The sequence below is a fragment of the Salmo trutta genome, chromosome 33 (assembly GCF_901001165.1).
Source record: "Salmo trutta chromosome 33, fSalTru1.1, whole genome shotgun sequence".
Taxonomy (NCBI): Eukaryota; Metazoa; Chordata; class Actinopteri; order Salmoniformes; family Salmonidae; genus Salmo; species Salmo trutta.
The window spans coordinates 10,613,454-10,634,973 of NC_042989.1; the positions used below are offsets into that span (position 1 = coordinate 10,613,454).

The 21,520-nt window shown below is 44.8% G+C and overlaps 1 protein-coding gene across 2 annotated transcripts in view; it reads right to left on the reverse strand.

Annotated features, from left to right (window-relative positions):
* sptbn5 (spectrin, beta, non-erythrocytic 5) overlaps positions 1 to 21,520 on the reverse strand; it is a 67,732-nt gene that overhangs the window by 25,515 nt on the left and 20,697 nt on the right. For both annotated transcript variants that reach the window (XM_029729765.1, XM_029729766.1), the window contains 23 exons: positions 19,230 to 19,383; positions 18,702 to 18,902; positions 18,094 to 18,300; positions 17,285 to 17,456; positions 17,040 to 17,176; positions 16,505 to 16,717; positions 16,059 to 16,211; positions 15,733 to 15,863; positions 15,229 to 15,483; positions 14,562 to 14,849; positions 5,390 to 5,636; positions 5,094 to 5,233; positions 4,856 to 4,955; positions 4,599 to 4,769; positions 4,005 to 4,169; positions 3,341 to 3,567; positions 2,932 to 3,118; positions 2,510 to 2,710; positions 2,047 to 2,163; positions 1,254 to 1,411; positions 968 to 1,100; positions 648 to 793; positions 275 to 389 (listed from right to left, as the gene is read on the reverse strand). In XM_029729765.1, the coding sequence (XP_029585625.1) occupies positions 275 to 389; positions 648 to 793; positions 968 to 1,100; positions 1,254 to 1,411; positions 2,047 to 2,163; positions 2,510 to 2,710; positions 2,932 to 3,118; positions 3,341 to 3,567; positions 4,005 to 4,169; positions 4,599 to 4,769; positions 4,856 to 4,955; positions 5,094 to 5,233; positions 5,390 to 5,636; positions 14,562 to 14,849; positions 15,229 to 15,483; positions 15,733 to 15,863; positions 16,059 to 16,211; positions 16,505 to 16,717; positions 17,040 to 17,176; positions 17,285 to 17,456; positions 18,094 to 18,300; positions 18,702 to 18,902; positions 19,230 to 19,383 (4,018 nt within the window). The remainder of the gene's footprint in view (positions 1 to 274; positions 390 to 647; positions 794 to 967; positions 1,101 to 1,253; positions 1,412 to 2,046; positions 2,164 to 2,509; positions 2,711 to 2,931; positions 3,119 to 3,340; positions 3,568 to 4,004; positions 4,170 to 4,598; positions 4,770 to 4,855; positions 4,956 to 5,093; positions 5,234 to 5,389; positions 5,637 to 14,561; positions 14,850 to 15,228; positions 15,484 to 15,732; positions 15,864 to 16,058; positions 16,212 to 16,504; positions 16,718 to 17,039; positions 17,177 to 17,284; positions 17,457 to 18,093; positions 18,301 to 18,701; positions 18,903 to 19,229; positions 19,384 to 21,520) is intronic.

Sequence of the window (21,520 nt, forward strand, 5' to 3'; positions counted from 1 at the left end):
TTTGATTTAACCTTTATTTAAATAGACAAGTCAGTTAAGAACAAATTCTTATTTACAATAACGGCCTACACCGGCCAAACCCGGACGACGCTAGTCCCTATGGGACTACCAATCACGGCCGGTTGTGATACAGCCTGGATTCGAACCAGCGTGTCTGTAGTGATGCCTCTAGCACTGAGATGCAATGCCTTAGACCCCCGCGCCACTCGGGAGCCCTACTTTCAAGGCAATCTCTAATTCATCCAAAATATACTTATTTATGCTTAAACTGTACCTGAATATGTCCTAAGGCATCGGTGAGATCTCTGTAAAACCTGTGACACTCCTCGGCTTTGAGTAAATGGTCTTTGCGGTCTTTGGCCAAGTCCTGCAGTTCCTCCCATGACAATCTATCAAACAGGAGGGAAACAAGACAAAAACAACCGACTCAGGTCATCAGGTAAGATCTCTTTAACATGACTTTCATCCCAGTAGACATAGCTGCTTGAAATGACATCATCATTGCAACAAGTTAACAAGCATGTAATGATGTCATTTCAACCAGATTTGAGTTGTATTTCGTCATTTGAATGTGGATACATGCATTGTTAATTTGTACAGTGGACTGGTAGTGTGAGCAATAAAGAATATCGATTAGGTGCCCATACCTGAGTTGATGTTGTGTGTCCCTGATGGTGGAAGCCTGAGGATGCTTATGTTGAATGAGCCTATCAGCAAGCTCTTTGCAGCTCCGCATCCTATCAAAACCCACGTCCAAATGCTTCAGGAAGGCCTCAAATTTACCATTCAGTAGCTATCATGGGAAATCAAGAACATTTGTTTAAATTTACGTTTTCAATTACAAATGCCACATTTTGGAAGAAATAGGCATGACTCACGCTCACAATCTGGATAATATTTTCCAACTGAATATTTTGGATATCTGTGCAAATATATATAGACAGTAGTGGTAGATGGTACTTCTCACCACTACATGTTCATAGTCATTTCCGTAGTCCTCAGAGGAGGCTATCTGTCTCTGCTGTGTGATCCAGTCGTCCAGCTCTGAAGACTCCCGTCTGAACTCATGGAGGTGGAGAGCCTCCCTCAGCTTTTGGCCCCTAAGAGAAGGTAGACAACTCCTCTGTTACACACAAGACACTCACCCATAACATATATGTCTCCTCGTGGTGCCTGTTGTTTGGGGGGGCATCAAACCATGATCTCATGGCATCTTTGTATCAAATGTCATGTGTTTGATTGCTTGAGCTCACCTGACTTGGGCTTGGTGTTGCAGCTGGCTCATCTGACTGCTGATGCGGCTGTATGGTCTGTTGACCTCGTCCAGGTTCCACTCATGGACAGCTGACTCCACGCTATCCCCCAGCTCCTCCACCTGGGCCTCCAGCACCTCCATCTGCCCCTCCACCGCCTGCAGGACACACAACAGAGACAGCAGCATTACACAATCCATGCTCCTCACTGTGCAGCTGCATTGGACACCATGCTCCTCACTGTGCAGCTGCATTAGACACCATGCTCCTCACCGTGCAGCTGCATTGGACACCATGCTCCTCACCGTGCAGCTGCATTAGACACCATGCTCCTCACCGTGCAGCTGCATTAGACACCATGCTCCTCACCGTGCAGCTGCATTAGACACCATGCTCCTCACCGTGCAGCTGCATTAGACACCATGCTCCTCACCTTGCAGCTGCATTAGACACCATGCTCCTCACCGTGCAGCTGCATTAGACACTATGCTCCTCACCGTGCAGCTGCATTAGACACTATGCTCCTCACCGTGCAGCTGCATTAGACACCATGCTCCTCACCGTGCAGCTGCATTAGACACCATGCTCCTCACCGTGCAGCTGCATTAGACAGTGGTCCCTAGATCTGTAGATGCTTTAACCAACTCCTCTGATTATCACGGCATACTATGGCCATTCAGCAGATGGCTTTATCCAAAACATATATATCCAAACAACAGAACTTCTGACAGTGACGTATAGTTTGAATACGGCTAGTCAAACGCAAGACAACAGGAGAATGGGGTTGCAGTACCTGATGTTGCTTGATAAGGCTCTGGGTGGCTAGATCGTTCTTGCCATACTCATCAGTGCTGACCAAAGCTAGAGTCTCAGAGAGACGGGTTTCCAGCTCCGCACAGTCAAGCAAGATCTAGGAGCAAAGGAGTACAGTGATGAGGTATAATGATTATTGTCCTTCAGAGGTACAGTCTAAAAGAAATGTGAGATAATGTCTAGATGCTTTTGATAGTGGAGATCATGATTATAAATTGCCTGGCTGGACTGATGAGACAGTGGATTGCACAGTCAGATGGAACAGAGTAAATAGGTATTTTAACGTCATAGATTTAGCCGGTGGTAACTTGTGAAATAGACACCGGCTGGAATGCGGTTTTAACCAATCAGCATTCAGGATTAGAACCACCTGTTGTATAATCATGAATAAAACCTCTTTGGATCCATCACAATCAGGATTGTGCTTTTCCTGTTGGCCCTACCTGTTCTCTAGTGATGGCCCTGTTCAGGTGGATGGCCCTCTTGTCACAGGCTGCCTCTAGCTCCTCCCACTCTGTGGCCAGGTGTGTATTCCTCTGCTGGACTTCCTCTCCATCATATTGGCTGGACTTCTCCAAGCTCTGCCCCTTCTCCAGGACCCGGTTCAAGTGTTTACAGTGGGCGTTCACTTCTGCCTGCAGCTCCTGATCACAGAACACACATTTGATTTTTGTCAGGGACTATGCACAACACATATATTGCACCAGCTTTAACTCATTTACATCTGTCCACCCTGGGCAGGAAACAAACTAACCAAAAAGACTGGATGAGAGTCACTCTGGATAAGAGAGGCAACAAAATGACTAGATATAAAATAAAATGTAAATCAAACTTTGTCATTATTATCTTGTTACCAGACTGATACCTTATGTTTCTGCATGAGGTTGATAGCCCCTGCCAGGGACTTGTCATAGTTGGTGGAGCCAGTGGATGGGTAGTGTTCGGTTATCCAGGAGAGTTCTATGTCTACATCATGATAGAAGCCAAACAGAGCCACGGACGCCTCCAGCTGGGCCCTGCGACGATCCAGAGGCTTCTGCAGCGACTTGAACCTGCATACAGAGATGATGTCTCAAAAATATCCACACTGATTTTGAACAGGGGACAGATGTTTTTTCTGACCATGTCACCTGAACTGGAAAAACTCTGGGCCCTAGATAGAGAACTAGGTAAGCTAATTCAATGCATAAATGAATCGATCAATCAATGGATCGATCAGTGGATTGCTTTACGCTACTATTTACAGATCATATTAATCAGTCCTTACTACTTACAGCTTCATGTACGTATCTGTCTCCTGAAGGATCCTCTGGGAGTCAAAGTGGTTAGTGGCCAAGTGCTTGGCCCGGGTCACGATGGTGTTGATCTTGTCAGCCAGTTCCTGGGCCTCGGCCTCTAGCTGCTGGTGCTCCTTCAAAAGCTGGCGGCTGGAGCGAAGGTCGTGCCCTTTGGCTGCGTTCTGCAACATCCTCTGGATGGCCTCGATTTTCAGCTTGGCATCCTGGGAACAATGTGATTACAATTTACCTCGTCCTCAGGTTCAATTGCTACCTCATATAGACAGAGAGAGAGAGCTGGCTGGTGGACGAGACCAAATTATGATAGGCATCATAAGCATCATCTACACATTTCAATTTATGGTAAAGAAATAACTAGGTATATACTGAAAAATGACTTTGTAAAATAATAATAACATCCTAATAATAACCTGATTGACCTATTTGTTTTATACCAGTGGAAACAGTACCGTAAAATGAAGCGTGCTACCCACATTTATCTACAGCATTCTTTCCCACAAATCGATAGCCAAACTAGATCCAGGTAGGTAGTGTAGAGGTTGTTAGTGTGTTACCTGTAGTTCCAGGTAGTATAGACTGAGGTTGTTAGTGTGTTACCTGTAGTTCCAGGTAGTATAGACTGAGGTTGTTAGTGTGTTACCTGCAGTAGCTCCATGAGCTGCTCCTGCTGTCCAGCCTGTCTCAGCTTGTCTCCTCTCTCAGTCATCTTCCCCTGGAGCCTGACCCAGCGACTGTTAACCTGGGTCGACTTCCTCCTGATATTCTGGCTCTCGTAGTGCTCCTCCGACAGCATCTCCTCTCCCAACTGATGGAACCAGACAACAGGTTAACTTACAGTACAATATAGCAGTACAGTAACAGTAGCATTTGCTCCCCAAACGAATGGAAAGCGATTAGGCTTACCATACAATATTTAACAGTACAGTAGGAGGCCTTCATCCTAAAGCTTTGGCTCTGGTAGTGCTCATCCACAAGCATCTCCTCCCCCAACTGGTTTAGTGGTCCAGTTTTACTGAATGTTTGTCAAGTTTACCATCACGTTGGTTGAAACTTTGCGTCTGTATCACCAATAGCATTATTAAGAAGTGGGAGCAACAAACAGTGAACAGACTTTTTTTTCTTCTTTATAGTGCTTTTTTTGTTGTAGTTTTGCCACGATTCGAACAGATGAGAGAAGGTGTCATTATGAGCCATTAGGTATAGAAAGGATAGAATGGTGAAAGCCCTGTGATACCTTTGTGAGTCTGTCTAGCCACACTTGGTTAGCTTGCATCTCTTTCTCAGCTGCTTCATGTCTCTTCAGCTTGCGGAGGATATTGGTAGGGTCCCGGTACGACTCGTCTTCAGCTATCTTGAACTTCTCCTCCATCCACAACAGCATTTCTTCAGCATCTCTCTGGAACTCCTGATGACAAACACATAAAAAATGTTCAAGCGCTTAACTGCCATTGTAAAAGGTACACAAAATGTGGGTTTCTATATCAAGTGTACCTGATACTTATGTGAATCAAGCAGGAGGGTCCGTCTTCGTTTGCAGCTCTCTCCAAGCTTCTTATTGCGCTCTTGAATATTCTGTGACCTCTCCTGTATTCTAAAAAGTCATAAAAAAAAATGATTTCGTCATTTCAATGTTTTTTTGAATCATTTGAACAATACACTGTTCACTGCTACATATTTCCTATGCATTTGGGGGAAATGTCTCCAAACTGGTCATCAACATAAGCCTTACTGTTTGGCAGCAAAGTGTCGTTTGTTGACGAGTTCCTTGCTCTTGTCTTGGAAGAGGCTGATCTGTTGGTCCAGAGAATTCAGTAGGCCCTCCAGTTCCTCCTGTCTGCCCAACAGACTGTGGACATTGTCTACAGAGTCCTGAGCACAGAGAGGGCGAGACAAACACACTGGATGAGAACAGAAGTGGTCTTACCTGAACAAACACACATACACATCCATCGCCACATGCCATAAGGCTTATTATTATCACCCTTTCATTAATTGTATAACAGTGTACAGTATATTGTATCTTACCCCCAGGTCTTTGACCTTCAGCCTGGCCTCATGCCCAGACAGGGCTGCCTCGATACGGTCAGCCTCCTGATTCAGCTTCTGTAGCTCCACCCCCTGTTCCAGCCTCCTGTTCCTACTGCCCCACAGTTTGTCCAGCTTGGTCCACTCCTGGCTCAGCTTTCCCAGCGTCTGCTGGATGTCCTTCACACCTCGGTTTCCCCTTGATTGTTCCTCAAGAGACTTTCCAAGTTTCTCCATGTCTTTCACCCTTTTAGTTAGAAGAATACAAGTACATTACAGAGAGATTTACAAAAAAAATGTGTTGCACATACAGCACCTTAAAAAAAAGTATTCACCCCCACAACACTTTTACCACATTTTGTTGTCTCAGATTTTTTCACAACTGATCCACAAAACCTAGAGCACCATGTCAAATCAAAAGAAAAATTCCAAAAGCTTTCAACAATGTACTAAAAATGAAAAACAGAAATGATCAGATTAAAAAGGTATTCATACCCTTTGTAATTGCAAGTCTAAATTTGCTCAGGTGTAATATACTGCTCAAAAAATAAAGGGAACACTTAAACAACACATCCTAGATCTGAATGAATGAAATAATCTTATTAAATACTTTTTTCTTTACATAGTTGAATGTGCTGACAACAAAATCACACAAAAATAATCAATGGAAATCCAATTTATCAACCCATGGAGGTCTGGATTTGGAGTCACACTCAAAATTAAAGTGGAAAAACACACTACAGGCTGATCCAACTTTGATGTAATGTCCTTAAAACAAGTCAAAATGAGGCTCAGTAGTGTGTGTGGCCTTCACGTACCTGTATTACCTCCCTACAACGCCTGGGCATGCTCCTGATGAGGTGGCGGATGGTCTCCTGAGGGATTTCCTCCCAGACCTGGACTAAAGCATCCGCCAACTCCTGGACAGTCTGTGGTGCAACGTGGCGTTGGTGGATGGAGCGAGACATGATGTCCCAGATGTGCTCAATTGGATTCAGGTCTGGGGAACGGGCAGGCCAGTCCATAGCATCAATGTCTTCCTCTTGCAGGAACTGCTGACACACTCCAGCCACATGAGGTCTAGCATTGTCTTGCATTAGGAGGAACCCAGGGCCAACCGCACCAGCATATGGTCTCACAAGGGGTCTGAGGATCTCATCTCGGTACCTAATGGCAGTCAGGCTACCTCTGGCGAGCACATGGAGGGCTGTGCGGCCCCCCAAAGAAATGCCACCCCACACCATGACTGACCCACCGCCAAACTGGTCCTGCTGGAGGATGTTGCAGGCAGCAGAACATTCTCCACGGCGTCTCCAGACTCTGTCACGTCTGTCACGTGCTCAGTGTGAACCTGCTTGCATCTGTGAAGAGCACAGGGCGCCAGTGGCGAATTTGCCAATCTTGGTGTTCTCTGGCAAATGCCAAACGTCCTGCACGGTGTTGGGCTGTACGCACAACCCCCACCTGTGGACGTCGGGCCCTCATACCACCCTCATGGAGTCTGTTTCTGACCGTTTGAGCAGACACATGCACATTTGTGGCCTGCTAGAGGTCATTTTGCAGGGCTCTGGCAGTGCTTCTCCTGCTCCTCCTTGCACAAAGGCGGCGGTAGCGGTCCTGCTGCCGGGTTGTTGCCCTCCTACGGCCTCCTCCACGTCTCCTGATGTACTGGCCTGTCTCCTGGTAGCGCCTCCATGCTCTGGACACTACGCTGACAGACACAGCAAACCTTCTTGCCACAGCTCGCATTGATGTGCCATCCTGGATGAGCTGCACTACCTGAGCCACTTGTGTGGGTTGTAGACTTCGTCTCATGCTACCACTAGAGTGAAAGCACCGCCAGCATTCAAAAGTGACCAAAACATCAGCCAGGAAGCATAGGAACTGAGAAGTGGTCTGTGGTCACCACCTGCAGAACCACTCCTTTATTGGGGGTGTCTTGCTCATTGCCTATAATTTCCACCTGTTGTCTATTCCATTTGCACAACAGCATGTGAAATGTATTGTCAATCAGTGTTGCTTCCTAAGTGGACAGTTTGATTTCACAGAAGTGTGATTGACTTGGAGTTACATTGTGTTGTTTAAGTGTTCCCTTTATTTTTTTGAGCAGTGTGAGGATAAATACTGCTCTCTCTGTATGGTCCCAAAGTATGGTAGAGACTTTCAAAAGAAAGAGAGACTAAAGTGGACTTTTTTGTCCTGAACGCTAAGCGGTATGTGTGGCACAAGTCAAACACTGCACACCAGCCAGGTAACACCATCCCCACCGTAAAGTATGGTGGTGGAAGCGGCATGTTACTGGCATGCTTTTCAGCAGCAGGGACTGGCAATATTGTCAGGAGTGATGGGAGGATGAATGGCGCACAATACAGAGACATACTAGATAAAAACCTGCGCCCCTCTACCACAAAAATCTAACTGCAAAAGAAGTTGGTCATTCAACATGACAATGATCCAAAACACAGTGCTCCATCACTGTGTGCAAAGTTAAGAGACTTGTGTGTGTCTGATAGCAGGGGTTATAAGAGAGAGCTTTCAATTTTGTGCAGATATGGGATATACATTTTAAAATAAATTATAAATATTAGTTGATTTATTTATTGTCCTATCATGCTGGAACAGTCTCCAACCCTATACCCTAGACACCGATCTGAACGACCCATACACTAAGGAGAAGTCCTAATCTGTTTTATGGGCCAACTGTAAGTAGCTGATAGGCAGCCAAAACAGAAAGATAAATGCGATCAGAGACCTACTAAAGCAGCACCGGCCCTTCAAGATTCTGAGCCTGCCTGGCAGAGCCCCCAGATGGGTGAGCATAATATACAAGGAATTTCTCAAAGCTGCTAACAAGAACCTTGATGACCTTGTACCTAGCCGGTGGGGATTCCGGGTTTGAGAAACAGACACCTCACAAGTCCTCAACTGGCAACTTCATTAAATAGTACCCGCAAAACAACAGTCTCAACGTCAACAGTGAAGAGGCAACTCCAGGATGCTGGACTTCTAGGCAGAGTTGCAAAGAAAAAGCCATCTCTCAGACTTGCCAATAAAAAGAAAAGATTAAGATGGGCAAAAGAACACAGACACTGGACAGAGGAACTCTGCCTAGAAGGCCAGGATCCAGGAGTCGCCTCTTCACTGTTGACGTTGAGACTGGTGTTTTGCGGGTGCTATTTAATGAAGCTGCCAGTTGAGTACTTGTGAGGCGTCTGTTTCTCAAACTAGACACACTAATGTACTTGTCATCTTGCTCAGTTGTGCACCAGGGCCTCCCACTCCTTTCTATTCTGGTTAGAGCCAGGTTGCGCTGTTCTGTGAAGGGAGTAGTACACAGCGTTGTACGAGATCCTTAGTTTCTTGGCAACTGGCCATTTTGAGCCTGTAATCGAACCCAGAAATGCTGATGCTCCAGATACTCAACTAGTCTAAAGAAGGCCAGTTTTATTGCATCTTTAATCAGCACAACAGTTTTCAGCTGTGCTAACATAATAGCAAAAGGGTTTTCTAATGATCAATTAGCCTTTTAAAATGATAAACTTCGATTAGCTAACACAACGTGCCATTGGAACACAGAAGTGATGGTTACTGAAAATAGGCCTCTGTACGCCTATGTAGATATTCCATAAAAAATCTGCCGTTTCCAGCTACAATAGTCATTTACAATATACATACACATACATACAGACATACATACATACATACATACATAGACAGACATACATACATATATATACACACACACATACACATATATATATATATACATTGATTCTTTTTTTCAAAAAAATAAAGGGAACACTAAAACAACACATCCTAGATCTGAATGAATGAAATAATCTTATTAAATACTTTTTTCTTTACATAGTTGAATGTGCTGACAACAAAATCACACAAAAATAATCAATGGAAATCCAATTTATCAACCCATGGAGGTCTGGATTTGGAGTCACGCTCAAAATTAAAGTGGAAAACCACACTACAGGCTGATCCAACGTTGATGTAATGTCCTTAAAACAAGTCAAGATGAGGCTCAGTAGTGTGTGTGGCCTCCACGTGCCTGTATGACCTCCCTACAACGCCTGGGCATGCTCCTGATGAGGTGGCGGATGGTCTCCTGAGGGATCTCCTCCCAGACCTGGACTAAAGCATCCGCCAACTCCTGGACAGTCTGTGGTGCAACGTGGCGTTGGTGGATGGAGCGAGACATGATGTCCCAGATGTGCTCAATTGGATTCAGGTCTGGGGAACGGGCGGGCCAGTCCATAGCATCAATGCCTTCCTCTTGCAGGAACTGCTGACACACTCCAGCCACATGAGGTCTAGCATTAGGAGGAACCCAGGGCCAACCGCACCAGCATATGGTCTCACAAGGGGTCTGAGGATCTCATCTCGGTACCTAATGGCAGTCAGGCTACCTCTGGCGAAGAAATGCCACCCCACACCATGACTGACCCACCGCCAAACCGGTCATGCTGGAGGATGTTGCAGGCAGCAGAACGTTCTCCACGGCGTCTCCAGACTCTGTCACATGTGCTCAGTGTGAACCTGCTTTCATCTGTGAAGAGCACAGGGCGCCAGTGGCGAATTTGCCAATCTTGGTGTTCTCTGGCAAATGCCAAACGTCCTGCACGGTGTTGGGCTGTAAGCACAACCCCCACCTGTGGACGTCGGGCCCTCATACCACCCTCGTGGAGTCTGTTTCTGACCGTTTGAGCAGACACATGCACATTTGTGGCCTGCTGGAGGTCATTTTGCAGGGCTCTGGCAGTGCTTCTCCTGCTCCTCCTTGCACAAAGGCGGAGGTAGCGGTCCTGCTGCTGGGTTGTTGCCCTCCTACGGCCTCCTCCACGTCTCCTGATGTACTGGCCTGTCTCCTGGTAGCGCCTCCATGCTCTGGACACTACGCTGACAGACACAGCAAACCTTCTTGCCACAGCTCGCATTGATGTGCCATCCTGGATGAGCTGCACTACCTGAGCCACTTGTGTGGGTTGTAGACTCCGTCTCATGCTACCACTAGAGTGAAAGCACCGCCAGCATTCAAAAGTGACCAAAACTTTAGCCAGGAAGCATAGGAACTGAGAAGTGGTCTGTGGTCACCACCTGCAGAACCACTCCTTTATTGGGGGTGTCTTGCTAATTGCCTATAATTTCCACCTGTTGTCTATTCCATTTGCACAACAGCATGTGCAATTTATTGTCAATCAGTGTTGCTTCCTAAGTGGACAGTTTGATTTCACAGAAGTGTGATTGACTTGGAGGTACATTGTGTTGTTTAAGTGTTCCCTTTATTTTTTTGAGCAGTGTACATACATACATCCATACATACATACATACATACATACATACATACATACATACATACATACATACATACATACATACATACATACATACATACATACATACATACATTACCATTCAAAAGTTTGGACACACCTACTCATTCCAGGGTTTTTCTTTATTTTTACTATTTTCTACATTGTAGAATAATAGTGAAGACATCACAACTATGAAATAACACATATGGAATCATGTAGTAACCTAAAAAGTGTTCGACAAATCAAAATATATTTTATATATTTGAGATTCTTCAAAGTAACCACCTTGATGACAGCTTTGCACACTCTTGGCATTCTCTCAACCAGCTTCATGAGATAGTCACCTGGAATGCATTTCAATTAACAGGTGTGCCTTGTTAAAAGTTAATTTAATTTGTTTGAGCCAATCAGTTGTGTTGTGACAAGGTAGAGGAGGTACACAGAAGATTGCCCTATTTGGTAAAAGACCAAGTCCATATTATGGCAAGAACAGCTCAAATAAGTAGAGAGAAATAACAGTCCATCATTACTTTAAGACATGAAGGTCAGTCAATGTGGAAAATTTCAAGAACTTTGAAAGTTTCTCCAAGTGCAGTCGCAAAAATGGTGCTGGAGGACATGGCTGCCATTTTACGATCTCCTAACCAATTGTGCTATTGTGTGTTTTTTTGCGTTATTTGCAAATGCTTTGTACATAATGTTTCTGCCACCGTGTGTTATGACCGAAAAGACCTTCTAGATATCAGGACAGCGATTACTCACCCCATACTGGAGGAATACTTATTCTTCAACGAGTCGGATGGGAAGGATTTACGTCAGACGCCCGACAAGGCCCTCATCCCCGTCATTTGCAGGAGAAAGAAACGGCGATATCAGGGACAACGATCTGGGTGCCTTGTAAGGATCCGACGCCGAGTGGGTAATCTCCCCTTTACCATCGGTCCTATTAGCCAACATTCAATCAATGGAAAATAAAATAGACGAACTACGATCGCGTATATCCTACCAACGGGACATTAAAACTGTAATATCTTATGTTTCACCGAGTCATGGCTGAATGACGACATGAATAACATACAGCTGATGGGTTTTAAGCTTTTTCGGCAGGATAGAACAGCGGCCTCTGGTCTATGTATATTTGTAAACAACAGCCGGTACACGAAATCTAATGAAGTCTCAAGGTTATGCTCGCCTGAGGTAGAGTGATAAGTTGTAGACCACACTATTTACCTAGAGAGTTTTCATCTATATTCTTTGTAGCTGTCTATTTACCACCGCAAACCGATGCTGGCACTAAGACCGCACTTAATGAGTTGTATACGGCCATAAGCAAACAGGAAAACGCTCATCCAGAGGCGGCTCTCCTAGTGGCCGGGGACTTAAATGCAGGGAAACTTAAATCAGTTTTACTTAATTTCTACCAGAATGTTAATTGTGCAACCAGAGGGAAAAAACCTCTAGACCACCTTTACTCCACACACAGAGAAGCATATAAAGCTCTCCCTCGCCTTCTATTTGGCAAATCTGACCATAATTCTATCCTCCTGATTCCTGCTTACAAGCAAAAACTAAAGCAGAAAGAACCAGTGACTCGGTCAATAAGAAAGTGGTCAGATAAATCAGATGCTAAGCTACAGGACTATTTTTCTAGACTGGAATATGTTCTGGGATTCCTCCGATGGCATTGAGGAGTACACCACATCAGTCACTGGCTTCAACAATAAGTGCATCGATGACGTCGTCCCCACAGTGACCGTACGTACATACCCTAACCTGAAGCCATGGATTACAGGCAAAATCCGCACTGAGCTAAAGGGTAGAGCTGCCACTTTCAAGGAGCAGGACTCTAACCCAGAAGCTTATAAGAAATCCCGCTATGCCCTCCGACGAACCATCAAACAGGCAAAGCGTCAATACAGGACTGAGATTGAATCGCACTACACCGGCTCCAACGCTCGTCGGATGTGGCAGGGCCTGCAAACTATTACAGACTACAAAGGGAAGCACAGCCGCGAGCTGCCCAGTGACACAAGCCTACCAGATGAGCTAAATTATTTCTATGCTCGCTTCGAGGCAAGTAACACTGAAACATGCATGAGAGCATCAGCTGTTCTGGACGACTGTGTGATCACACTCTCCGTAGCCGATGTGAGTAAGACCTTAAAACAGGCCAATATTCACAAGGCCGCAGAGCCAGATGGATTACCAGGACGTGTACTCCGAGCATGCACTGACCAACTGGCAAGTGTCTCCACTGACATTTTCAACCTGTCCCTAACTGAATCTGTAATACCAACATGCTTCAAGCATACCACCATAGTCCCTGTGCCAAAGAACACTAAGGTAACCTGCCTAAATGACTACCGACCCGTAGCACTCACGTCTGCAGCCATGAAGTGCTTTGAAAGGCTGGTCATGGCTCACATCAACACCATTATCCCAGAAACCCTAGACCCACTCCAATTTGCATACTACCCCAACAGATCCACAGATGATGCAATCTCTATTGCACTTAACAGTGACCTTTCCCACCTAGAAAAAAGGAACTACCCATGTGAGAATGCTATTCATTGACTACAGCTCAGCGTTGAACACCATAGTGCCCTCAAAGCTCATCACTAAGCTAAGGACCCGGGGACTAAACACCTCCCTCTGCAACTGGATCCTGGATTTCCTGACGGGCCGCCCCCAGGAGTTAAGGGTAGGTAACAACACATCCAACATGCTGATCCTCAACACGGGGGCCCCTCAGGGGTGCGTGCTTAGTTCCCTCCTGTACTCCCTGATCACTCATGACTGCATGGTCAGGCACGACTCCAACACCATCATCAAGTTTGCCGATGACACAACAGTGGTAGGCCTGATCACTGACAACGATGAGACTATAGGGAGGTGGTCAGAGACCTAGCCGTGTAGTGCAAGGACAACAACCTCGCCCTCAACGTGATCAAGAAAAAGAAGATGATTGTGGACTACAGGAAAAGGAGGACCGAGCACACCACCATTCTCATCGACGAGGCTGTAGTGGAGCAGGTTGAGAGCCTCAAGTTCCTTGGTGTCCACATCACCAACAAACTATCATGGTCCAAACACACTAAGACAGTCGTGAAGAGGGCACGACAAAACCTATTCCCTCAGGAGACTGAAAAGATTTGGCATGGGTCCTCAGATCCTCAAAAGGTTTTACAGCTGCACCATCAAGAGCATCCTGACTGGTTGCATCACTGCCTGGTATGGCAACTGCTCGGCCTCCGAGCACAAGGCACTACAGAGGGTAGTGCTACGGCCAAACTTCCTGCCATGCAGGACCTCAGTACCAGGTGGTGTCAGAGGAAGGCCCTAAAAATTGTCAAAGACTCCAGCCACCCTAGTCATAGACTGTTCTCTCTGCTACTGCACGGCAAGCGGTACCGGAGCGCCGAGTCTAGGTCCAATTGGCTTCTTAACAGCTTCTAACTGCGGCTGTTTAATTATTTGTTACTTAGATTTTTTATTTTCAATTTTTTACCTCTTAAAGCATTGTTGTTTAAGGGCTTGTAAGTAAACATTTCACTGTAAGGTGTTGTATTTGGTGCATGTGACAAATACAATTTGATTTGAAAAACCATCGAGCGCTATGATGAAACTGGCTCTCATGAGGACCACTACAGGAAAGGAAGACCAGAGTTACCTCTGCTGCAGAGGATAAGTTCATTAGAGTTAACTGCACCTCAGATGGACACCAATAATAAGAAGAGACTTGTTTGGGCCAAGTAACAAGAGCAATGTACATTAGACCGGTGGAAATCATATTAGTATAAACATAAGTAAACTTTCCAGAAAGGAAAGAACCCAAAATTCTGTTTCACCTCTCCCTTTGCGCGTCAATCTCTATCCTAAGATCCTGGTTGTCATTCAGGAGGGTCTGAGCGGAGGTCACGTCCGAGGCTGTGTCGTCCTCCAGTAGGCGGTCCTGGGCGGCCCCGGCCCACAACAGCAGGTCCCTGGTCTCCTGCTGAAACAGCTGCAGCCGCTTGGCCTCCTCCAGAAGCCTCTGTCTCTCTGATGCCTGGCCCTTCACCTGCTCCAGCAGAACCTCCAGGCCCCGCACCTCCTCCATGATGGCTGCGGCCTCTGCTGGGCTGCAGTCCTGCTTCCTGGTTCACACACATATGTAGAACGTGAATGAATGGATGGATGAATAACTATCTGGCATTACATTCAAAACCATCAACAGTTGTTGCTTTTTATTCTATGTTGCTCTGTATGTATGCTACGTCTTGCTTGTCCTATGTTGCTCTGCGTGTGCTCACTGCTCAATGATTGTCTATATTGTAATTGTTTTTAATAACCTGCCCAGGGACTGCGGTTGAAAATTAGCCGGCTGGCTAAAACCGTCACTTTTACTGAAACGTTGATTAATGTGCACTGTCCCTGTAAAAATAAAATAAACTCAAACTCAAAACTCAAACAGTATAAAGTCTTGGACTAGTGGTGGTTGTCTGACACATGTAGAGGTTTACAATTGTGCCTTACATTTTAGCCACACTCTTGAGGTATGCTATCTTCCTCTCCAGGGCCTGTATGTCTCTTTGTGCCTGAGCCTGGGCCCTCTCCTCAGTGTCCAGGGCTGTGGAGGTAGTACCCACACCATCCACAGTGTCCAGCTGGGTGAACTGCTCCATGAGCTGGGCCCGGGCCTCCTCACAGCTCTGGAGGAAGGATTGCACATCCGCCGTGCTCAGCAGCTCATGGCCCTTCTCATCTTTCAGCTTCTGCATGCGCTCCCACCTAGCAAGAACAACAATATCATCACCAACATCAGTGACAACAACAATAACAACATGAACAGCTCTCTTCAATGATTAAACATTGTGTGTGCGTCTCAGTAAAACGCAGTGCATTCTCTGTACGTAATAAACATTTCTGTGAACAACATACAATAAAGAACTATCTAATCTGAAAAACTGTGTTTATCATGTTATTCTTAGTAGATGTCAGTAGTACTATTCCAAAATAGTTTTCTGCTAGTACACCTACCTGCGTGTGACTTGTCCTTGCTTGGCCTGTATCTCTCTGTGTTTACTGTGTCTGCTCTTCACAAGCTCCTCCCCCAGTCTGGTGATGTCATCGAGCTGGCCCTTCCCGCTTGCCAGCTCTGTCAGAAAGTTCTGGAACATGGGGAGTTCATGAGAAGGGGAGTTCCAACTCTTATATCAATTAAATAATAGCACTAGAGACAAACGCTGATGTACTGCTAATTATTGAGTTAAGTATGTGTTATGAATGTGTAATGAAGTCCTTATGTAGGTGGCCTTCAAATAAATTGTTACGGAATAATCTCAGTGATGAGGCTGGATTGTTACCTCATATTTGGCCTGCACCACTCCCACGTTGTCGGAGTTAGGAGTGAAGGTGTTAAGGATGTTCTCCTTGTCCTCCATCCAGGACTCAAACTCCTCACAGGTGTTGTAGAAGCGGTGCAACCGAACCGTCTCCTCCAGAGTTTTCCTCCTGGACTGTATGGTGGAGAAATTTGACACAAATACACTATTTGGGTGCCAGTATGTGACAACTTACACGTGTGCTACAGGATGATCCCTCTGGGTCCTATTCTCTGTACTGGGCGCTGCCACTACATCATCAAAGATGTCTTCACAAAAATGTCAAAGCATAAAACAAAATGTAGTGTTATAACTTAGATGTAGTGTAATGATTTGTATTGCTGTACTGCTTATGTGATGCAATGGGAAACCATTTTTCACCCCAAAAATGTAGAGGAGAATCTGAAACCCCAGGTCTTATTTCTCACCATAGCCAGGTTGTGCAGGCTGTTGAAGTCCCGGTCTAGACTGCTCTGGGTGCTCTCTATGGTTTCTCTCTGGTAATGTGGATCAGGAATCGAAGAGGACTGGATCTCAGCGGTCCCCCGGCGCATGGAACGTCTGCGACGCGCCCGGTTCACCCTCTTAGTGGGGCTTTCAGTAACCCCATTGGTGGATGGAGGTGGTGTAGAGGGAGTGTTCTATTTAAAATGGAAAATTATGAAGTTTAAACTGTGTAGACCAGGGGTATTCAAATCTTACCCTACAAGGTCCGGAGTACTGCTGGTGTTATGTTCTAACTGATAATTAATTTCCCACACCTGGTGTCCCAGGTCTAAATCAGTCCCTGACTAGAGGAGAATAATACAGGGGGAAAAACAGTGGAACTGGCTTTGAGGTCCAGATTTGCGGGCCGGTTAATGAGTTAATGTGGGCACACAATTATACTTGCGATGACTCAAATGGGTTAAGTGCCATAAAGCTCTTTACTAGGCCATAGAGACAGCTAATAGTGAGCCTTACTGTAGATGATGGGAGCTCTGTGAGGTACGTCTTTGGCACCAGCTGTTCGTTGCCTTTGCTGTCCCTCACTAGAAACATATCCTCATTGTCTCTGTTGAGGATAGTCACAATTTCCCCACGGTCCCACACCGTCACACCTGGAAAACAGAGACTATTTACCTTAGAAACCGGACTAAGCCTATTGGTGGAAAAGTAACATTGTTTCTATAAATAATCCATATTCTATTGAAGTTGAGAATCTGTACCTCTTGTGTATTTAAACCTGATCTTGGCATTAGCCTCCTGTGTATGGGTCTGGGTAGATGTCTGAGTGATCTTCGCTCCTCTGAGGGAGGTCACTCTCCCAGGTGTGGTCAATCCCCCCTCGTCACCAGAGGAATCACTGTACTGGGGCATCTTGTTCTGCTGGGCCTCAGCCTGTGGAAAAATACGAAAGTCCTCAGCAACTCTTGGAAGTCAATGGGGGTGGATTTTATAGTAAGCTACTTCTTTATTATTAAAACCAATGTGTTTGAGGATGTATTCATGATACAATGACATTTAAAGACTGTGGTGTAGTTACAGCGTCTTCAGAAAGTATTCACACCCATTTACTTTTTCCACATTTTGTTGTTACAGAGTGGGATTAAAATGGATTTAAATGTCATTTTTTTGTCAACGATCTTCACAAAATACTGAAAGATTTCACAAAAAAACATAGCATTTTTTTTTAAATATAAGGGACCTTACAGATACAGTATTGTATGTGTGGAGTACAGAGACTTTGCAACTTATTATGTTACTTGTCAAGCACATTAATTAATTAATTTAGTCTTGCCATAACAAAGGGGTTGAATATTTATTGACTCAAGACATTTAGCTTTTCATTTTTAATGAATTTGTAAAAATGTCAAAACATAATTCCACTTTGACATTATGGGGTATTGTGTGTATGCCAGTGAAAGAAAATCTATATTTAATCCATTTTAATTTCAGGCTGTAACACAACACAATTAGGAAAAAGTCAAGGGTTGTGAATACTTTCTGAAGGCACAGTGATTGATGGGGAACTTACTGTGAGCGGGGCCAGCTGGGAGGCTCCCTTGGCCTGTTCTCCCAAACGTTTCACCTCCACAACGTACGCTCCCATCTCCTTTTCCAGCCGTAGGTGGCGCTGCAGCAGGGCGCTGGTGGAGGACTCATCCTTCCCATAATCCTCGCTGATCAGGAGGGGCTTCCTGTCGCTCAGCCACGAGTTGGCCTCGGTCACATCAGCAAAGTACTGAAGAGGAAAATAACAGATAATAAATAATATAATACAATTTAAACAAAAGTTTCCCTGACCAAGATGTCTGTCCTGTAGTTATGTTGCCAGGATGCTAAAGTCCATTCTAGTGTTCCATCTAATTCTGTGGAAAGGAGAATATCGCATGCCAGAGTCTGGCGTAGTGGTTAGCCCCCCAGACTCCGAAACACATAGTGACGTGGGTACGAATCAGTCCTTCCTCTCTGTCTCCCCTCTACATTCCAATTATCACGGTCTATAAAATAAATAGAGAATGTCAATGAACTAGCTATGGTAGCTTTCTCCAGCCTATTACGTACATACTCCTAAATGTAATTCCTCTGTCAAACCATCTATTTCTCTGACTTTTATTTCTGCATTGTTTTAATAGTTGTAACCTGTTTGATAACGATGGCTGCATGCAGTCTGTTTTTGCGATTGACCACTTCATCCTTCACGTGCTCCCACTGTTTCTTCAGCGTCCGGACCGACTTCTGGATGTCCTCCTCACTGGGGTGTTTCCCTCTGCACATCTCCTGACCTCTACTCACGACCCCTGAGCACAGAGACTCATGAGACTGCACCTCGGCTTCAAGAACCTGCCAAAACAGCGACGGGTCAACAAACACATAAAAGTGAGGGTTTGGTTCACATTATGACATTACGTATTTTCATTTGTTTAAATGCCAGTGTATTCAGATAGGCTTATTCCAAAGTATTTATCATGTCATGGGTTTAAGTTTATATTGACTGCTATGTAAGCTTAATTAAACTTGAAATGGAATAATCACTTTTGTGTGACTGAAGAAGGCCTGACCAAAATAGCACCCTGTTCCCTATATAGTGCACTACTTGGACGAGACCCTGGTCAAAAGTAGTGCACTACAGGGAATAGGGTGTCATTTGTGATGTAACCAAGGTCTGACCTTGTGTTTCTGAATTGCCAGCTGGATCTGGCTGAGATCTCTGCCCAGACTGGCAGACTGAAGGGGAAGCCACCTCTCATAGATCCACGCCTCCACCTCCTCACAGTCGTGGAAAAACTCAAACAGCTTCAACTGGCCCTCCAGCATTTTCCTCCTGTTGATTCATTAAGACAATAACCAACATAATAAACTGGGTGGTTTGAGCCTTAAATGCTGAGTTGCTGACAGCCATGGTATATCAGACCGTATACCACAGGTAAGATCTATTTGTAATGCTCTAATTATGTTGGTAACCAGTTTATAATGCCAATAAGGCACCTCGGGGGTTTGTGGTGTATGGCCAATATACGGTTAACAGGCTGACTACATCGCTCGTGTCGCATGCGTGAGCGTTGCAAAATAAATTTAGAAATCTATATTATTAAATTATTGCACCCACACTGCTCGCGCGCACCAACAAGAGTCTGCGTTGCTGGTCTGGTGTTCTGCAAGAGATTGAAAAGATCCTAGGGGTCGATCTAGAATTGGACCCAGTTTCTCTACTGTTAGGTCTCCCTAGTAGGCATGTAACTTCTGTGGGTAAGAGGAGGCTTTACAACATCCTCACCTTCGCAGCGAGGAAAAACATACTTTTACAGTGGATTAGTGATAAGGTTCCCTCTATTAAAGATTGGCATAAGATACTATTTCAATGGGTGCCGCTGGAATATCTGACATGTACATTGCACTCCAAGACAGATCAGTTCTACAAAGTATGGGAACCTTACCTAAATTACCTAGAACCTGAAGTATCAGCTATTATGCTGCAAGGATTCTCTTAGAATTGTGATCTATGTATTCCAGAATTACACTGTACGGTCCGTGTGAGGAACTCAACTTCTTGGTTTAAACTGAGCATTTTATTTTATTTATTTATTATGTCTTTATTGTTATTTTTTCTGTTTATGTTTGTTTAAAATGTATGTATTGAGGGATGCAATGAGGGGGATGGGGTGAGAGAAGCGGGGAGAGGGAAACGGTGGGTGTGTGTGTACGTGCGTGCATACATACGGATATGTGTAAGCGAGTGCTGTTTTTTTTTGCCTTGTCTTTGTTGTTGTATCTCTTAATATGGGTGAAAATTGTGAAACTCAAATAAAAAATACTGTTACAAAAAGAGTCTGCGTTGCCAAGGGCTAAAATAGAAGTCAGTTCTATTTCTGACGCAGATCGCGCTGCAAGTCCTGCCTCTCCCATCTCGACGAACGAGGCCAGTGGCAGTAATGCACCTAATTTATGAAAGTTGCCAATCGCAATATAGTCAAGAGAAGAAAAAGCCTGGGAGGAGGTGAGATGACTAGAAACGATTCGATTGACCGTTTTATGTGTGGATTAATTGTCGGAGTAGAGGACCTTGTGCATTTCAGGTAAAATAACAACTCAATGTTTATATCCCAGGACAAATTATCTAGCAACAACAAGCAAGCTAAATAGGACAAATTAGCTAGCAAGTGCAAACTAGCTAGCTAAATTGCCATAAATTCACATTTTACATTTACATTTTAGTCATTTAGCAGACGCTCTTATCCAGAGCGACTTACAGTAGTGAATGCATACATTTCATACATTTTTTTTTCTTCGTACTTGGCCCCCCGTGGGAATCGAACCCACAACCCTGGTGTTGCAAACACCATGCTCTACCAACTGAGCTACGGGGAAGGCTGTTTGTGTTTCATGCTTTTCGACCTGTCCCCAAATTAATATAATTGGTTCAGAGTTGTTTTCATATTTTAACCTGCGTGTCGAGATCGCATTTGTGTGGGGGGACAAAATACATTTATGCACAATAGAGCGGCCTTTAAGCCGTTGTATACATGCCATATACCACACCCTCTCAGGCCTTATTGCTTAATTGTACAACGGGTGGGTCTAATCCTGAATGCTGATTGGTTAGAAGCGCATTCCAGCCTATTCCACAAATGACAATTTGCTAAATCTATTAAGTTAAAATGCCTATTGACTCTGTTCCATCTGATTGCGCAATCCACTGTCTCATCAGCCCAGCCAGGGAAGTTATAAACTTGATCTCCACTATAAAAAGCATCTAGACATTATCTCACATTTCTTTTAGACTAACATTTCGTTTTCAACAGCGGAGACTTGTATAAACCTTGCTGTCTGTCTGACATTCGCAACATTGTTTCAATATTCAAATTCGATCTCCAACAAGAGTGCCTCTTTAACTCATTGTTATGCATGTATCCAGATAAATGTCACTAGAAAACAACTTAAACAAATGCAGCTACTGTTGT